General features: G+C 42.2%; 1 protein-coding gene across 1 annotated transcript in view; it reads right to left on the minus strand.

The window, feature by feature from the left end:
• Positions 1–2,492: 2,492 nt before the first annotated feature.
• The window catches only part of VPS41 (VPS41 subunit of HOPS complex), a 189,442-nt gene continuing 171,423 nt past the window's right edge, over positions 2,493–20,511 (minus strand). Inside the window, exons 23-29 of the mRNA XM_059074312.2 lie at positions 15,266–15,320; positions 14,428–14,568; positions 12,672–12,808; positions 5,550–5,649; positions 5,399–5,443; positions 3,803–3,882; positions 2,493–3,243 (exon numbers count right to left, since the gene is read on the minus strand). Coding sequence (XP_058930295.1) covers positions 3,163–3,243; positions 3,803–3,882; positions 5,399–5,443; positions 5,550–5,649; positions 12,672–12,808; positions 14,428–14,568; positions 15,266–15,320 — 639 coding nt within the window. The 3' untranslated portion in view covers positions 2,493–3,162. The remainder of the gene's footprint in view (positions 3,244–3,802; positions 3,883–5,398; positions 5,444–5,549; positions 5,650–12,671; positions 12,809–14,427; positions 14,569–15,265; positions 15,321–20,511) is intronic.

Consider the following 20,511-nt stretch of genomic DNA (forward strand, 5'->3'; position numbering starts at 1 on the left):
GTTCTTCTGCCTCAGTTATTCTACTATTTATTCCTTCTAGTTTATTTTTCATTTCAATTGTATTGTTCAACTCTGTTCTTTAAATCTTCTAGCTCTTTGTCACATATTTCTTGTGTCTTCTTTCTTGTTCCTCCATTCTTTTTCTGATATTTTGGATCATTTTTACTATCATTACTCTGAATTCTTTTTCAGGTAGATTGCCTATCTCCACTTCACTTAGTATTTCTTCTGGGTTTTTATCTTGTACCTTCTTCTGGAACATATTTCTCTGATATCTCATTTTGTCTAATTTTCTGTGTGTGTGGTCTCCTTTCTGCAGGCTGCAGGACTGTAGTTCCTCTTGCTTCTGGTATTTCCGCACCCCCACCCCCCACCTGGATGAGGCTGGTCTAAGAGGCTTGTGTAGGCTTCCTGGTTGGAGGCACTGGTGCCTGCACACTTGTGGGCAGAACTGTGTCTTGTCCCTCTGGTGGGCAGGGCTGTGTCAAGGGGTGTGTCTAGAGGTGGCTGTTGCCTCAGGTGGAGTTTATACAGCCTGTCTGGTGATGGGTGGGGCTGTGTTCCCACCCTGTTGGTTGTTTGGCATGAGGTGCTGGGCTGTTGGGTGAGGCCAGGTCTTGGTGTCCAGATGGTAGCCTTTAGGATAGCTCATGCCAGTGAGTACCCAGTACCTCCGTCATCAGTGTCCTTGTCCCTGCAGTTAGCCAGATGCCCCCCACCTCCCCAGGGGACCCTCCAAGACCAGTAGGTAGGTCTGGCCCAGGCTTCTATGAAGTCACTTTTTTTTACCCTGGGGTCCCAGTGCTCATGAGACCTTGTGTGCCCTCCAAGAGTGGCCTGTTTACCCCAGTCCTGTGGCATTCCTGATCAAGCCCCATTGGCCTTCAAAACCATCTGGGAACTCCTACTCCCTGTGCCAGACTGGGGAGCCTGATGTGGGGCTCAGAGCTCTCACTCCTGTGGGAGAACTCCTGCAATATAATTATTTTCCAGTTTGTGGGTCGCCCACCTGGTGGGTATGAGATTTGAGTGTATTGTGAATGTGCCCCTCCTACCATCTCGCTGTGGCAGCTTCTTTGTCTTTAGAAGTAGAATATTGGTTTTGGTACGTTCCAGTCCTTTTTTGTTGATGGTTGTTCAGCAGTTTGTTGTGATTTTGGTGTTTTTGTGAGAGGAGGTGAGCTCAGGTCCTTTTACTCCACCATCTTGTGGAGATCTTGTGCCATGAGTTGCTCCTTGAGTTTAGACAAACTGCTTAACCTTTAAGTAAAATGATGATGATGATGATGCCTATCTCATATTGTTATGATGATAATGCATGCAAAGTGCTTAGAACAGTGCCTGACACCAGTGAGTGCTCAATAAATGTTCATTTTCATAATATTAAATATACATGGTTTAGCACTAGAACAGCCAAATGAAGTAAATTTCTTGGGAACATCTCAAATTCTCAAAGATGGATATAACTTATTTATGGACATACTTAAACAGTGTAAAACCTTTTAAAACTGTTTTCACAAAATAACTTTGAACTTGGCAGTTTCACACTCAGAGAATGTTTTTTTTAAGGAGAGGGTACAAAATATGAAGTCTGCAGCTACATTCCTCTTCTCCAATACAAGTGAAGTAGGTTTGCTTTTTAGCTGTGTTTCAAATTGGGCTCATTTGTAAAGTATTTTTGTGAAGGAAGAGTTTCTCTCATTAAAACAAAAACAAAAACTAGCAGCGTAGCAGAGAGATCCCTAGTCTTGGAATATAGAAATTCTGAGAGGGCTGACAATATCAACAGACTGTGCAATTCTAAATATTTAAGAGTGACCAAAAAAGTCTGTTGTCTTCTACTCAATATTCTTTTTAACTCCAGTGCAAAGAGATGTACTGTGCATTTCCTGTGAACTTGGCCATGTGATTTCTTAGCACAGAGCCCTGTTCTGAAGTCAGGCAGTCAGCTTGGAGACTGTGATAACATCTCTGCATTTTGGTTTCTTTGTCAGTAAAACGGGGGGTATCATGTTGTCTTCCTAGGGGTCCCGTGAGAATGAAATGAGATGCTCCTCCTGGGAATGACTGAGCGTGTTTAATGGTGTGCTTGGTAGCCATGAGCATCCTTCCCTCTCCCCAAAAAGGCAGATGCAGAAACCTGCATTTATTCCCTTTTATGGGACAAAGAAATCAGGGACAGGAGGTATGTGCTTTTCACTGGTTAGAGGATGGCAGTGTATCCCAAGGAGATAAAACCAATAACTATGAGTCGTGGGCACAAGTTTGAGTTCTCTCCCTCTATTCCATGCTCTCTACATCTTACGAGGGCAAAGGAGGCTCCAGAGAATGCTCCAGCACATCCCTCTCAGATTCTACAGTGTTACTTGTTTCCTCCCTGCTAGGAAAACCTCCCCACGCTCCCTCACGCTCTAGGTGCTGAAACTCTCTTGCATTCCTTAGAGGGTGCCAGAATGTTTGATTAACGTAGTGCAACCCAGAAAAAGTGAGTCTTTCACAGTGGGAAGAGCTAATGTTTATTCAATCAACAAACGCGGAATGCCTGCCAGGGCCAGACACTGCTGGTCATCGGGACAAAAAGAACGTGTCGTTAGTCAACATAAAACTGCATAGAGCTGTGCAGTTTTGTGCTGCTCTTGCTTTTCCCAGACGTCACTGAGTCGGTGACAACAGGCACGCACAAATGTATCATTCAATGCCTCTTAAGAAGATAACAGCCGATGACATATTTTTAAAAAGCCAAACCCAGAATCTGCGAGTTGTTGCTGGCAGAGCATGTGGAAACAAGGTCCAAGGAGCTGCTGCATGGCCACAGCGGTGGTGCACTCGGCCAGCCAGGGCCGACTCGCCGCAGCCCACGTTACGGCCGGACAGTTTTACTAAGACCTAAAAAGTCACTTCCAACTCCAAGACCTAGGTTTCCATTCCTAAATGATGAGCCAAACAAATAAATGATGAAATATTGACTGTGAACCCCCGTCAGGGCATGGACAGGGAAAACCCTAACTTTATCAACTGCAAAGAGAAACATCTAGTAAATGGGAGAAGATGAAGAAGCTTTTCTTATGCATGACGTAAACCTGTACAAATCTCTTAACAGCACTGGTGTCAACAAACGCTTCTGTGGCTGTGAAAATGGTCTTCAGAGAGAACAGAACTGGGCTATTTTTTCATCTCCAAAATGGCACTTCCTGGTCCCCGGTGTTTAGCACTGCAGATGTTACAGAACTGCACAGGAGAGTTCTAAAAATGCAATTAAAAATGCAAATTTTTAAAAGATCAACCCTTTCTCCTCTCATATTCAGAAATATTATGGGAGTGCTGGTGGGGGAAGCAGGCGATGAGACATCTGGCTCCTTTTCCCGGAGGTTACTGGTGGTTCACACAGGATCCTGTCTACACCAGCTGTTATTCTTGGACTCAAAAGACACCCCACAGCAAGACAAGTCAAACTTGACCCAAGGGGAACTGGGGGAACTGACTTGACACTGAAAAAATAGCAGTGTCATGATACAGAAATCAGGGTGAGAAAGTTATAGAAAATGGGTCTCACTGTAGCTCATTGCTAAAGCTCAATTATCATCAATTTTATCTCAACAGATTTACTTACGTGAATATGCTTTTATAATGTTTACTATCGTATACTAAGCATTTTTACATTTGAGAAGTAGGTACACTGCTTTTTCTGATGTGACATAAACTATATTATAACTGAGACAGAGACAGTGGTTATCATTTTACACGCAGCCCTCTGTCTGCACCAATTTCTCTCGAGTTGCTGGTGGCCAAGCAGCCAACTTACCATGCTGGTCATAGGCAGGCACTCCTTGTGGAACATATGGCGGCAGTGGAAGACCACCATGCTGAAAGGCTTAGCTGCGTCTGGGGGAGAGGGCAGGGAGGAGAGAAGAGCTCGGTGCAATAGGAGAAGTTTCACTTTTCAGCAACAAGCTGCCTTGGGGGGCTGTTAACTGATGAACGCGTCCCTGCGGAGCAGCGTGGCTGAACGCAGGGCAGGTAGGACGGTCCTGTCGCTACGGAGGTCCCAGGTTACCTGCTTGGCCTCCAAGTCAGTTAGTACAGCTACATACTGGGGACGATTTCACGGCAAGGCAACAGCATTTGTTGTGAGTGAAAATTAGCATCGGTATGTGCAAAGCTCTCCCTCCTCCAGCCCCGTACACACGATCATGACTACTAAAGTGGATTCTGTGGCTTTGTAAGAATGCTTTCCGTCGGTTCACCTACTGCCTTTGCCAAGGCCATTCACGGACTTCAGGGCACAGCTGGGCTAACATCCTAGGCTGTGACCTTGCCCTGTGCTGTACTTCTGCTGGGGCACCACACCTCGTCTGCCTGTGTGGCCAGCTTGGTTCCGGTAAGAATGAAACCTTCACAGATTAAATTAGGAGTTTAATCTAACTATACGGTGCAGGTGCACGTGTTCACTTTCTGTTAAAACATTGCCTAAAACCCTGTGAAAGCTTCCTGCACTGCTTTTCCTATGCCCACTGCAGTGTTTAACACAAGCACTTAAAATCCAAACCTCTAAAAAAGACCCTACGGGGAACTTCTTGCGTTCGTGCCCTGCTAAATAACCCCTTAACGCTAAGTAAATGGCACACAAATTAGGTCTTTTAGTACTTCTCTATGCTGAATTTATACACAAGAAGCATTTTTTAGCATCTCAACAACTATGCTTTAATTTCTACTTTCAAATTATGGAAATTCCTCATGTCCTATGATGCTTACATAAAATGCTTTAATTCTATGAAGAGATAGATAGCTACCCAGAACTATAAACAAATGTACGTGTCTTTTAAGGAGTCACAGTTCCCATTAGAAGGTATTTGTTTCCATTGAAATGTGAGGTAACTTGGGTGCCTAGATCCATACAGCAGTGAAAAGCTTAAAGGAGAGGGAAGGCTACCTATAAATTTTTTCCCAGGCACACACACGGTTCTGCTAGCCTAGGAATCTTAACAAGTTGATGGTAAGTTTTCGTTTTCCTTCCTTCTACACTAGGGCAGTGGTTCTCAAAGACTGGCCCCTGAACCAGTCGCATCCGTATCACCTGGGAACTTGTTAGAAATGCAGATTCTCAGGTCCCCGCCTGCACTACCGAATCAGCACCTCTGGGGGATGGGACCAGCAATCTGAGTTTTAACAAGCCTGCCAGCCCATGCCGACTCACTCGAGAGCTTGGGAGCCTCATCTCTGAGGAACGGCAGTGCCAGCACGCAACTGAGTAGCAACTTGGGCTGAAATTCTTCTCTAAACTGCATTATCCCAAAAGGTATATAATTTTATAAATTGTAATCAGCTAACTTCAAAATTTTAACTCCACTCATCATTAACACGTGTTTGGGGATTTTTTTTCCCCTCCCCACCATCTTACCTGATGGAAGAATGGGGGAAAGACAGGACTCACAGATGTTCTCCTCTGCAAGGAAACACATACACTTGGGATTATACAATGTTTCTCTTTGCTCTGTCCTTTCTGATAGCAAGGCAGGCGGTTCCAATAGGATTCTTTCCATTGTACCCACCGTCAACCAGAATGCCTTTCATTTGAGTTCGGTGCATCTTCTTTAGTAAGGACAGAGAGTCAGCTACGAGAATCTTCTTGCAGCCTTCGCGAAGCAGAATCTAATGCACACATTGTGAAAGAAAAGCCATCTTAAAAAGACTCAAATATGGGGGAGACGCCACTTACTGCTCCCGTGCAGCGGCACAGCAGGGAGAGGTGACCCCTTTCCCTTTCAAACCAATTCCTCTGGCACTAATGTGAGCTTCCACCCTTTTCTGTTTTTTTTTTTTTTTTTTTTTTTGGAGGGGGTAGTGTATTTTATTGGAAGTTGTGAGGTGTGCTTAAGCCAGATGCCATTTTTCACCAGCACTTGTTGCTGCTTTTCAAAGAGGGAGATGCTCAAGGCCTGAAGGGCTGGGAGACTGCTGCAGTGCCCACATCTTCCTCTTCTGGCCCAATGGGTCTTAGTGCACGTGGTTCTGTGCGGCTCTGGAAATGCCATGGAAATTCACACAATGAAGACATCGCTGACTCCCTGCCACCCAGCTCTGGGTCACGGCAAAGGCAGAGCTGCATCCTGACTTTCTTCACACCAAAGTCACTCTCAACTCTAAAACCTATGTGGACGTTCTGCTTTCACATGGTTTCAATTCATGCCACCAGGGAAAGGAACTGGAAGCGGTCAGCTGTGGTCCTCCATCCCCAATCGGCTATGATAGCACGTCTGCCTCTCAAATCCCAAGGAGCCCCAGTATTGGGTGGATGCACCCAGAGGGTTTCTCGCCTAATTCCATGAAGGCAAAGAGCCAAGAAAACAGATGTCCAGAGTTCTATACCCACTATTTCTAAAGCTGATGAGCAGGAAACTACATGGTTTTACTGTTTCTACATTAATTGAGACACTGCCTGTTAAGTTTTATTCTTTAAAATGCTGCTAGAAATTGAAATTTTCAGATTCATTTTAAAAAGACATTAAAACTGTAACAGACGTCACAAAAGCATACAGGAAGAAGAGAAAAATAACAAATACTAATGTGGGTATAAACCTTAAGAAAATTTATAAGCAAACGTATATAGCTGCCCAGACTCTAATACTAAAATAAAAACTTAACAAAAAATAGTGTCACGATCACAGCAAAATGCTTCACAAAGAGCTGGCTATGACCCTGATTGGGTCTATAAGGCCCATGGCATGAATGGTGGGCCTGGCGGTCTAGACAGAAGCCCCGGTGTCTGCAAACTTAAAGAAAACAGGGAAGAAAAAAACAACAACAACTAAGAAGGAACCATTTCTTCACCAGGATTACATTTTTCTAAATAGGCACAATCTGTCCACCCACAGAAAGTATTTTCTAGGAAAAACTTTAGTATTCAGAGGCACATAGCCAGGAGAAGGGAAGATACACAAGGAGAGCTTTGTATGTTACTAACTTCTTCCTATATCCTTCTCAACCACTCTACTTTCCTTAACATTACATTGTTTCCCTCCGTAGTACTTAGTTTTTCTAAATTCTATGTTTAATATTACCTTTATTCTTTCTTTTTCATCGTTTTCATGACAATCAGTTGTAGCTTCTGTAATCATTACAAGCATACCTTGTTCTATTATAAGATTAAATAAGAACATATTTATAAGATACCTGTTGAAAACTAACACAAGACTCTCCCTATTTTTCCTTATTTCTCTGCAGTTCATCGTCATTGATAATAATTCCAAGCAAAAGCAAAGCACCAGACTCACATTTCATAAAGCAATAAAAGGACTGTACATCAGCAAAGTTATTATGGTTCATTAAAAACAGCTGCCATGGGAAAAATGCCCTACAAGACTGCCAGGTTTGAGATTTCTATTTTAAAAGATTCTTCGAAATGTTGAACTTTCTGCTGGCATTGCCTTGTTCGTACTGTAGCGCTTATCATCGGCATTGCACGTGAGATAGTTACCTGGTTTTACAAGCCCCCAATAAGATACCAGAGCTAGACCTAGAAACCATTTTACCTCATTTCTGATCCATCATTTAGGCCACAATGCAACGGGATTTAAATTCCACTTGAAAAAGCTTTGCTTTTTGTTTGGGATTATTATCAAAGGTGATGAATTGCAGAGAAATAAGAAGGAAAAGACAAAGACTCTGAGGCCTCATGCTGGAGTTCAAAAATTAGAATTATAAATGCAATCACATTTAAATTCACAATAGCACAAAGTAGGCATGTACGGAATTGACTAAAGAAGCTATAGTTGGTTGTCATAGGCTACCTATGTCAGCTAAAAGCTGTAATGAAGCCAAACAAATAATTTTAAAGGAAAAAAATAGATTTTATCTTAAAAGTTTATTTGGGGGATATATAAATTTAAAAACTCTTTTTTAGGGCTTCCCTGGTGGCGCAGTGGTTGAGAGTCCGCCTGCCGATGCAGGGGGCACACGGGTTCATGCCCCGGTCCGGGAAGATCCCACATGCCACAGAGCGGCTGGGCCCGTGAGCCGTGGCCGCTGAGCCTGTGCATCCGGAGCCTGTGCTCCGCAACGGGAGAGGCCACAACAGTGAGAGGCCTGCGTACCACAAAAAAAAATAAAAATAAAAACTCTTTCTTAGAAGAAATTAAGGGCTTATACACTGGGGGTCAAAAAGAAACCCATGTGGGCCCCCCAGAAAGGCAGATAGGAAAGAAGTCGCTATTTCCTCTTAATTCATTTGTCTCTGGATTTCGAAGTAGAGACCTATGGGGAAATGACAAAGGCACATGGAGTTTGTAGCAAATGTAAATATGGGAAAAGAACTTTGATAGACGCAGAGATGTCTGGAGTCAGTTTACCTGTGTGTGTGTTCATTGTACATGTGTGAAGTTTAACAAAACGTGTTAAAGCTTTTTTGCTTCTCCTAGAAATATTCAGATCAAGAGCTGCTCGAGCTGCATTCTACTCATCTCCTGGTCCCTGAGACAACACATGGAAGCCCTGTAAGTACCTACCCAGCACAGGATCTAACACAGTAGGCACGCAAATATTTAAATGTAACTTTAAAAACTTATGCTGAAAAATCTAAGCTACTTTATTACAGATTCCAAAATAAGTACTACGGATGATTTCCCTAGAAATATTGTTAAGACTATGCAGCTGCATTCACTATATAAAGGCTTGCTTATGAAAGGACCGTACTGAGAACTTGAGAGAAATACTTTAGAGACCATCTAATCTAGAAGCTCCTAAATGTCAATGCATAGCCCAGTGCCAGGCTGAGTATATAAGAAACACCAAGGTGGTCTAAGGACCTAGCTCCTAATCCTCTCCAGCAGATCTGGGGGGGTACCTGAAACTTGGTAATTTAAGAAAAGCATTCAGAAAATTCTGGTGTGCAGCCGGGCTTAATCTAATGGGAAAATGGACACCCAGAGAGCTTATGTGCCCTCCCCAAAGGTCAGCAGGCTTGTTATTGCCAAAGCCGGAACTAGAGTCCACGTCTGCAAATATACCATGTCCACGACTCTTTAAAGACAACAGGTTGCCTGTTCATCTTTCAAGACAATCGTATATATTCCTGTGTTGTATGTAACCTGCCAGTACAGTGAATTCATCTCCAGAGACCAATGGGACAACTACTGAGAAAAACACATTTAGTCAGAGTATCTGAGTTCAAACCCAGTTCCTCACCTTCCCAGGCTGGCGAGTCAAAACTTTTTGAGACTCAGTAAAATGGAGATGACAGTTCCTTAAGGATCATTACTGAAAATGACTGTCAAAAGAGAAGTGTTTAAGAACAAAGATGCTGGAACTCTTAAGAGGAAAAAAAAAAAAAAAAGGCAACGGAAGTGGATATAAATGCTAAATAAATACAATAAATAAATGCTAAATTTATAAATGTCTTACAAATATGAAACAGCATAAAAATTTGGAAATTATGGTCAGTTTAATGTAAAAATAGAAATATCATTTATATCATATTGTTTCATAAATAATTTATATCAAAACAAGTGCTCTTTGTCCTTGAAATCAGACCTAGAAACATTTTAGGTTTATGAAGTATGATAAGAGGTACTTCTATCCTTCTTACTTCACTGAAGCTTTTACATTTTGTTGAGGCATTGTACTAACAATGTAACAAGGTATAAAAATATGGAAATAAGTTAAACTAGTTGAAACACTGATAATTTCCTTAACTTTAATGATGTCATAGACATCTAACATGCCTCATGCTAAACTTCAGCTGAGAAAAGTTGTTGCATTTTAGAAAACGTGAAATTAGATCCAGAAGAAATTTTTTCCCCCAACTTTCTCTGTACCTTCCCTTTCCAGTTAGCAATTCACTAAGGAGTCATCTCCCAAAGCATTTTCAGTGGCCAAATAAGTTTTAAAATGCTGTCTACTTGATTGTAAATCTGACCCTTGGATTCCGAATGCAAATTAGCAAAAAAAAAAAAAAAAAAAAAAAAAAAAAGGTGCCGAGAAGCCCTGTGATAACCTTTCCCTGACATTTGACTATGGATTCCTTCGTTTACTGAATGGTTCTTAATGTCCCCCACGGTCCCTCCCCCTCACTGCCCTGCCCTCATGCACAGCAGGGTCCAAATCCTTGCAAATTCATGGACCTGCAAAATCTTGGGAATTTTTTATCCCATTAAAACACGTGAAACTCGACTATAGTTTTATGAAACAAATGAAGACACTAGACAGAATAAAAAATTTTAAAAAATGAATGTGAAACCTTTCCGGAAGCTTCAAACTGCTCTATAAATAGATTTATTTTTACAGTGATTTCTAGAGAAAGAGAATAAATTTCTATTAATGAAAAAGGTCACCTTTTTCATAGAAAATAATTCAAAATTCTTTCTTCATGTATAAGTAGGAAGTACCTCCTGGGATTCTTTGAACAACCTGCCCCAGTAGAGCATTTTCTCTCTGCATCCTCCAGCAAGATGTCTGAGGGCCAGAGGAGACCCCCCGCCACCCATCCCGTCGGGGACTTACAGGCTGCCACCACTCCTCGGACTCACTGGCCAAGTAACTCCCAGCCTCCTTAACACGCCACCAACTGCTCTCATTACATTTAAAAGTTAAGAGGATAAAATATTGATTTAGCAGCTGTTTAGTGGCTAATTTTTTATACAGAATTCACTTTGCACCTAATAATAATTTTATTTTTATTCCCGGCTGACTCAGAACTATGCAAATACATTGATAAAACATTAATGAGCAGTGAGACCCAGTGGTACCCCTGAGCTTGGTTCTCCAGAAAGAACCTAAGAAGAGAGATCTATTAGGTGTTTTTGTAGGCACAGTTTTCCACCTAGAGGCTAGGCTTCACACAGTAGAGCTGAAGGACAGGAGGGGAAATTATGTTGTCACCTTCCTTGGGGTAGACTTGTTGAGAGACACTTAAATGACTTCCCAACAAACTGGAGTTTGCAACTTGGAGCATCTCCAGGCGGACCCAGGGGTGGCGAGTACTGAGGAAGATATACATCATTATCAAGCTCACTCAGGCCCTGAGCTTTACGAGGTCTGACACTGGAACTGCTTTCCCTAAAGCCAATGCACGCTTCAGAATGAAGGGAGTCATTTCCTGCCTGGATGGCTCTTCTGTATCCCTCAGGTGCTGCACAAAGCACAAGCCCTTCATGTCACCTCTCCTGTCTATTAACCCATTCCTACATTTCTCCTTCCTTCCTGGCCTTCCTCATCCTTCCTGCAATCACCTTTCCCTGGGTCACCTCACCTGCAAGCCTCCGAACTCCTCCACCATAAATAAATACCTGTTCATCTGGAAGATTTTTGTAGAACAGATCGTCAACCTACTTGCCAAAACCAAACACCCATTTCTTTCCCATGACCCCTAATTTCCCAAAAGCCTCCTAAGCCAAGGCTCCTTGTTTTGTCACTTTCCACCCTCACCAAGACCTCTTCTTTAAAGCTGTGTTACCCAGTAAGACCCCAGTCACCTGTGGGCTGCAGGGTTAACCTCCCAGTTCAAGGAGGAAGCTGGACCCTGGACGACTCCTGCCCTCATGGTTTCTTGACTAATTCCACTGGACCTCTCCCTTCACCGCACTTTCTGAACATCTTCACAACGACCCCTTTGGAGATTTTCAGGTAACAGTATCCTCCTCCCTGGCCACAAGATCCTGGCCCTCCAGCTCTGTCATCCCTTTACAGCTCTGACTTTTCTTTTTGATGCTATTGATCTTCCTCATTTCCTTCTCCTTTTCACCCAAGTCTCTTCCTTGAGGCCACCACCCCGAGTTCAGCAGGCGGCCCCCCGGCTCTGTACCCTTCACAACGATGACAAGCCCACAAATCGTCATCACATACTCCTCCTTTCCTACCCTGGAGACCACTTCTCTCCCCACAACCTTGTCTTTCGGCTCTACCTGCAAAATCTCAACGTTTCCAGGAAAGCCATTTCATCCACATTCTACCAAAAACTCATGTTCAAACGAGCTAGAGAAAGAACAGTGTGAATTTTTCAAGAAATGGGCTTTAAATAGTTTCAAGTTCTCTGGAAGCTACGAGCATTCCGAACTACAGTCACTGTTAGTGGCTTTTTAAGGAAGATCGGGATGCTTTGTGATTAGCATATTCATTATTTATAGGAAGCTAATGAGTTCCATAGTTCTGATCACAGATTCTGAATTACTGCAGATAAGTAAGCTTGTAATACTCTAGAAAACAGACAAAAGGTAAAATAAAATTCTGTTATTTTAACATCTTTCAGGCAACAGGTTACTGAGTGGGTGGCTTCAAGGAAATGATCAAACTATTTGAAGAAAAAAAAAAATTTTTTTTTTCATTTCTCCAAATGGACACAATGCTCATTCTACTTAAAAGTGGTTTGGGTGATCTGATCTAATAGCCACTGGAACTACTCCTGCACCTTCCCCAATGCCATGCTGTATTTATCCCATAAATGTAAGAATGCCTGCTCATCAAGAAGAGTAAATCTGGGGATAGTTAAGGAATACCGATGGCTTCCTCCAAGGGCGGGCGGTATTTCTGATTTCTCTGTTTGAATGGTATTCCAAGTATCTGGGCCTAAGTAAAATGTGACTATCAAATTGAATTGATGTCCAAAATAAACCCTAGAAATGTTTATCCAGTAGTCAGTCAACTCACTCAGCATGCTCATTTGTCCAAGAAAAGATACTTACTTGCAGATTGTAGTCTTGCAGAATTTTAACCAAGGAGTCTCTCAAATTAGGAATCTCCATCCCTTCCTTAATACGGTGAATCAGTAGAATTGGGTCAACATGCGTGCCGATATTGTTTAACAAGCCGGTGATAAAGGCTACAAGACACCGCAGAAAACAACATATAAGCAGTGTAGCTAATGCAATTTTAGGTCAAAAGTAACTCAAAGAAAAAGTTATTTCCTTTAAGTTAAGTGTTAAAAAGCATTTGAATTGTTAAATCCTCCCAGGAACTAATCTTCCTTTACTTTCCTCGAAGGAGAAGCTAAATGAGAAGGGATTACAAAGAAAAATGAGATGGGGAACAAATGATTACTTCAGAACACAGTTTGTAATGTCAAAGGGGGGCAACTAGTATTTGAGAATTTACTATGGCTCCGCTATCATATACTTTTCTCCTATTCTGCCAGGTTAGGAATGCTATTTGTTCCCATTTTCCAGAAAAGGAAAATGGGGTGATTAATGAATTCATCCAGGGTCACACAGCTAGCGATTTTTGAACCCAGATTCAAAACCGGGGCAGGCCCAGGTTCACAGTGTGCTTCATTGCCCCAACTTTGCCTCCTTTAAGACCCTTAGACCACCACTCTATCATGCTAAACTAGATTCTTCAAGCTGTATGTGCGTGTAGCTACCTTAATCTGAAACGGACTTGAATAACACCCTCCTCTTGAATCTCTTATTAAAAAAACAGTTGTAGGAGACGCAAGAGGGAAGAGATATGGGAACATATGTTTATGTATAACTGATTCACTTTGTTGTAAAGCGGAAACTAACATGCCATTGTAAAGCAGTTGTACTCCAATAAAGATGTTAAAAAAAAAAAAAAACAGTTGTAACAGCAGTTTCTAGAACTTGAAAATCTTGAAACAGGTAAGCCTCCCGACCAAAAAATAAAAAAGGGAAGGATTTTAAACCATGACTGTTAGTTTCTGAATCGTATCTATATCTTTAAAAGAGGACTTGCGTTACTGTTAGGTGACTGCCTTTGTTTCCTTCCAAAATGGGAGAACCAAGGCAGATAGATGGTCAAGGAGAGGCAGCAGATATACACTCCTGGTGCTGCACTGATAGGGCAGGGAAGAGAGGCTCAACACTACAGTAGCAAACCTCCATATATGGTCAATGTCCAGTAACAGTTATGGGTTTCCATAAAGAGACTCGATAAGGGCTAGACTATACACTTTCAAAATAGATGCCCCCTGTGTACAAACAAAACCAAAATCTTTCATTCCATTTGGGTGCAGTAGGTAGAAATACGCTTCAACCAAGTGTTCTTTATCAAGTTCAGCTAACACGAAGTGATGAGGCTCCAGGCTTCCCTGCACAGGAAGAGTACCGGAAATCATTACTATGTACCTGGCCTATTTTTATTATAGATACTTCACTGTATTTTTTTTTTTTTTTTTTTTTTTTGTGCTAGGCGGGCCTCTCACTGTCGTGGCCTCTCCCGTTGCGGAGCACAGGCTCCGGACGCGCAGGCTCAGCGGCCACGGCTCACGGGCCCAGCCGCTCCGCGGCATGTGGGATCTTCCCGGACCGGGGCACGAACCTGCGTCCCCTGCATCGGCAGGCAGATTCTCAACCACTGCGCCACCAGGGAAGCCCTACTTCACTGTATTTTTAACTCAGTGCATCTTGAGATGATTCCTACTCTAGACACAACTGGCTAAACGGCGAGAAAGAGGTTATGATTGCAGATGGCTTTTCTGCTTACGCGGTTTGTCGATGGAATATAAAATCAGATCTTCCCAGAGTTCCCCGTCATCCTGCTCCTTGGCAAATTCAATCGCTTTATCAACGTCATGCAGTTCCTCCATGATCATCTTCAGGGCACTTCGGCTATTACCCATTCGGCCTAGCAAAATGTGAGAAATACATTTAGGATAATTTAATAAAACGTTTTAAGAGAAATCACATACCTCTTAATTTGTTTACACAGTTTGATGGCTGTGACAAAAAACATATTTCCTTATATGACATCTGTAACTCAGTAAATTCAGTATTTCCTACTCACTGGGTGTTTACTTTGTCCTGAGTACTCATTGAAGCGCTTCACATGAATTATTTCATGGAATCATCACTATAGTCTTATGAGGTATGTTCTACTAATATTTCTATTTTATAAAAGAGGACATAGAAATGTTAGTGCCTTGCCAAGGTCCTACAGCTGCTAAATGGCAGATCTGGAATCTGAATCAAGGTCTGTCAGATTCTGACTTCCTTCTTATAATAATTGGGAAAAAAAAAAAAAAACAAAAAACTTCTCAACCCATCTACAGTTTATTGTGATTTATACTGTAAGGTGTGAACTGATACAGTTTTGGTCATTAATTACACAATTCAAATTGTTATCTCAGCATTTATTAAATGATGCTAGCTTCTCTATTGAGCTGTGAAGTCTCCTTTACTAAATATTCAATTTCTTAACACAAATCAGGCTCTAACCTCTGTGTTACTTTGCTCTGAAACCTACGTCCATTCTTACACACTTCACATCACGTTGTCACCCCATTCCTTAGTTTACGGAGACCAAAATGAATAAATCTACTTACTCAAAAGATAAACTGTCTCTTCTACGAAGTTTCTCTGTTGACAGATCTCAAGAGCCTTCAAATAAAGCAGGGTAAAGAAGTTATTATGGGTTACCAGCCAAGAACAAATATCTATAGAGTCAGTTAAACATACAAGTTTGAAAGAATTTTTTTCATTGCCTCCCTTTAAAAACAAAACAAAGCAGGAACAAAACACAAACCTCCTAAGTTTTGCCTGTGGCTGTCCTGAGTTACCTCTCAGAGAGGTACTGGACCCTACACAATTTAACTGATAACATGTTTGAGGCAGAACATTCCAGAGCAAAGGCAGAAAGCAAGATGCTAAAAGGAAGGCTCCTTCCCACCAAGCTTTCTCTCTTTATGCTACTGGAGGTTTCTTCACGGCACTGCCCCCCACCTCATTCACAGGCACTGGTCTAAGCCCTGTTTCCCTCCCCTGAATTGTGCCCTCCAGGAAGGCACTACTGTTCACGGCTGCAAGTTCCCAATATGGAGCACGCCATAGCTCAGCACACATCTGCTCTGTAAAGAACTAAACACTGGGAATATTTCTGTTGCCAGCTCACAAGATCTAAAAGAGAACTCTGCTCAAGGATCTGTCAAAAGTGAGAGGAAAAGTGGAAAGATATGTGCACCCCAATGTTCACAGCAGCACTATTTAGAATAGCCAAGGCATGAGAGCAACCTAAATGTCCATTGACAGATGAAATGGATAAAGTTGTGGTACATATATACAATGGAATATTCGCCATAAAAGAATGAAATAATGCCATTTGCAGAAACAAGGATGAACCGAGAGGGGGAGGGATATTTAGGAAGTTTGGGATTGACATGTACACACTCCTATATTTAAAATGGATAACCAACAAGGACCTACTGTACAGCACAGGGAACTCTCCTCAGTATTCCGTAACAACCTAATTGGCAAAAGAATTTGAAAAAGAATAGATACGTGTTTATGTATAACTGAATCCCTTTGCTGTACACCTGAAACTAACACAACACTGTTTATCAACTGTACTCCAATATAAAATAAAAAGTTAAAAAAAAGAAAAAAAACACATCTGACAATCCAGAGGTGTCAAAAAGGAGATCAAGAAATGAGGGATGGGACTTCCCTGGTGGCACAGCGGTTGAGAATCCACCTGCCGATGCAGGGGACACGGGTTCGAGCCCTGGCCCGGGAAGATCCCACATGCCGCAGAGCAGCTAAGCCCGTGCGCCACAACTACTGAGCCCACGAGCCACAACTACTGAAGCCTGTGTGCCCAGAGCCTGTGCTCCGCAACGAGAAGGCACTGCAATGAGAAGCCCACACGCCGCAACTAGAGAAAGCCCACGCGCAGCAATAAATAAGTAAATAAATTTTAAAAATTAAAAAAAAAAAAGAGGGATTACACAATTGACAGCATCTCCTTGAGTGTAAGAAGACACACTGGGCATTTATAAAGAATCCAGTCCTGAATGAACTGGCACACATTCACTCTGCACTCTCTGCTGGGGACTAGGGGGCCAGGAGGGACGCAGATGCACAGATGACAGTAATCAAAACCCTGCTGCCGCTGCCATGGAGGAGGAGCAGCAGCGTAAGTCCACCCAAGGGAGCTCACGGCCAGGGGGGCCACACAGACGTAGCACGGAATCCCACGACTGGGGGAATGTGAATAGAGGGCCACGTGCCCAGATACGGGACACGGGCTCTGCTTGTGGCCTCTTGGGAAAAGCTTCACAGAAGGGGTGCCGCCTGAACCGGGTGCAGTGTGATGAGAGGGTCCAGCAGGAAACTGCAGCTCACACGCCTCCCGTGTAAGCTGCGTACTGTGCTGCTCTGCTCCAGCTGGAAGCCAAGAATGTTTCTGGTGGCTTATGAGGCATCTGCAATCTGGCCCTGCCTTTCCCAGCAGCTCCATCACAGACCCTGCTCATCTGCCTGCTGTGGTTCCTCGGCCTGGAACACCACACATCCCCGCCCCTCCACCCTTGGCAGGTCCTTCAGCAAATACTCGCTGGACCCTACACGGGGTCAGATCCCAGGTACTCACTCTCCTTGTATCCTGCACACTTCACCACACTTAATCACAGGTGCAGTGAACTGCTTCCCCAATTGTTCATATGACTTCCCTCGGCTGGAACCATGTGCATTCTACACCCTGTGCTTTGCACACCGCCTGGCTCACAGTAACTGGGCAAGAAATATGTTTTAAATAGATGAGCAGGCAGAAAAGGTTTCAGAGGAAGATTACTGGGTTGCAGACTTAAGAGTTGTCATTTAAAAACAACTAACTAAGGATGTTCTTGGAAACAGCAGGAGCTAGATTTCACATTGTGATTTTTGATTTAAGAGATTTATGCAGAATATATCTTTAAATCTGTGTCTCTGGTTGGAGATTAACAACTGAAAGGGAGGGGAAAGAAAAGCAGATCATAGAGATCAATGGAGGGGGAAAAAACCCAAACTAAACATAAAAATTTTTTTTTAAATAACACCTTACTTTAGAATTGGAATGAAACTAAGATATGTTTTAAAGTACACAATCATTTAAATGAGCAGACCTGAAGGTCACAATGAGGAGGAGACACCACTAATTTGATTACTCGCACAATTGCTTTAAATATTACGTGGCAGACAAAACAGAAATATAGGTCAGTGGAACCGGGTAGAAAGTACAGAGATAAACCCATGCACCTATGGTCACCTAATCTATGACAAAGGAGGCAAGAATATGCAATGGAGAAGAGACAGTCTCTTCAATAAGTGGTGCTGGGAAAACTGGACAGCTACATATAAAAGAATGAAATTAGAACACTCCCTAACACCATACACAAAAATAAACTCAAAATGGATTAAAGACCTAAATGTAAGGCCAGACACTATAAAACTCTTAAAGGAAAACATAGGCAGAACACTCTTTGACATAAATCACAGCAAGATCTTTTTCTGATCCACCTCCTAGAGAAATGAAAATTAAAACAAAAATAAACAAATATGACCTAATTAAACTTAAAAGCTTTTGCACAGCAAAGGACACCATAAACAAGATGGAAAGACAGCCCTTAGAATGGGAGAAAATATTTTCAAACGAAGCAACCGACAAGGGATTAATCTCCAAAATACATAAACAGCTCATGCAGCTCAATATCAAAAAAACAAATAACCCAATCAAAAAATGAGGGGGAAATCTAAATAGACATTTCTCCAAAGACGACATACAGATGGCCAAAATGCACGAGAAAAGATGCTCAACATCACTAATTATTAGAGAAATGCAAATCAAAACTACAATGAGGTATCACCTCACACCAGTCTTCAGAATAGCCACCACCAAAAAATCTAGAAACAAATGCTGGAGAGGGTGTGGAGAAAAGGGAACCTTCCTGTGCTGTTGGTGGGAATGTAAATTGATACAGCCACTATGGAGAACATTATGGAGGTTCCTCAAAAAACTAAAAACAGAGCTACCTTATGATCCAGCAATCCCACTACTGGGCATATACCCAGAGAAAACCATAATTCAAAAAAGATATATGCACCCCAATGTTCACTGCAGCACTATTTACAATAGCCAGGTCATGGAAGCAGCCTAAATGTCCATCAAACAGGGGAATGGATAAAGAAGATGTGGCATATATATACAATGGAATATTACTCAGCCACAAAAAGGAACAAAATAGTGCCATTTGCAAAGACTTGGATAGACCTAGAGACTGTCATACAGAGTGAAGTAAGTCAGAAAGAGAAAAACAAGTGTATAATATCACTTATACGTGGAATCTAGAAAAATGGTACAGATGAACTTACTTGCAAAGCAGAAATAGAGACACAGATGTAGAGAACGAACTTAAGGACACCAAGCGGAGAAGGCTGGGGTGGGGTGAATTGGGAGATTGGGATTGACATGTATACACTACTATGTATAAAATAGATAACTCATGAGAACCTACTGTATAGCACAGGGAACTGTACTCAGTACTCTGTGGTGACCTAAATGGGAAGGAAATCTAAAAAAAAGGGGGATATATGTATACGTATAACTGGTTTACTTTGCTGTATAGCAGAAACTAACACAACATTGTAAAGCAACTATACTCCAATAAAGATTAATTTTAAAAAATTACATGGTAGAGATGGCTAGATGTTCCCCCAATATCCTTTACCCATTTCTTCTATAGTGATAAGAGTTTAGGTGGGTGTGTGACTGCCCAGAATTAAAACAAAACCTCCAGGCCTCCCCAGTGGTAGGAGAGCTATGTGACTAGTGTCCACTATGGAGGTGAACCAGAAATGTGGGACGGCGGCTTCTGGGAATGTGAACCCCTGCTCTCATTTTTAATCCTTTCATCCAAACTGCTGCTGGAAACATGGATGATACTATCTTACATCGTGAGGTCAAGGTCATACAAGGTGGAGGAAACAAGAAAAGAGCCCAGGTCTCTGACCCCGTGGCTGCTACCACCACCAGGGTCACTCCAGTAAGACTTCCACGTGATAGAGAACTAAACTGCTCCTCCAAAAAAACCATTTTTTTTTTGGTATTTTTATCACTTCACAGATGAAGCAAATCCTAACTCATAATTAGAAAATCCTTACTCGTTTAGATTTAAAACACGGTTTATGAATCTCTATATGGTCATACCCATAAGTCATCATCATAAAAAATGGAACTTTCTTACCAATTCTTAACTCTTCTGGAATCATACTAGAGCAAAGACAGGATACACACGTGAGAAGCTAAGTAGTGATGGGAAAAGCAAAACTAAGTCAGAGGGTCTGGGACTATTATAAGAAAAAACTATTGAGAAACCAACTGATTTGTGCTAGCTGCTGAAGATACAGATGGACGAACAGTGTATGGTCTGGTGAGACTGTGTCATTCACAGAGAGACAGCAAATGGTAGTGTAACAGGGAAGAACAAATCTGACTCCATATTGGATCTGTTTCTTATATTTTAACCGTTGTATTCCATTGCTTTTGCTACCAGTTAAGAATATTGCCTAGAGCCTAAAATATACAGGATAGCCCATTTTCAAGACTCCGACCTTTAAGGGTATAACACTTTTCCATTCATATAGAGAGAAAAAGTTGCAGAACACAGAGTAACAACGCCTTGCTGAAGGTTTACAGGAACATCGTGACCTGACCTACGAGGACAGCTGCAAGAACAAAGGATTCCCACACCAAGAGGGCTGCAGCAACGAACCAGGCCTCTCCCTCACCTTGCCTTTAAAAATGCTTTGCAGAAACCCT

This window comes from Kogia breviceps, chromosome 9, assembly GCF_026419965.1.
Source record: "Kogia breviceps isolate mKogBre1 chromosome 9, mKogBre1 haplotype 1, whole genome shotgun sequence".
Classification (NCBI taxonomy): domain Eukaryota; kingdom Metazoa; phylum Chordata; class Mammalia; order Artiodactyla; family Physeteridae; genus Kogia; species Kogia breviceps.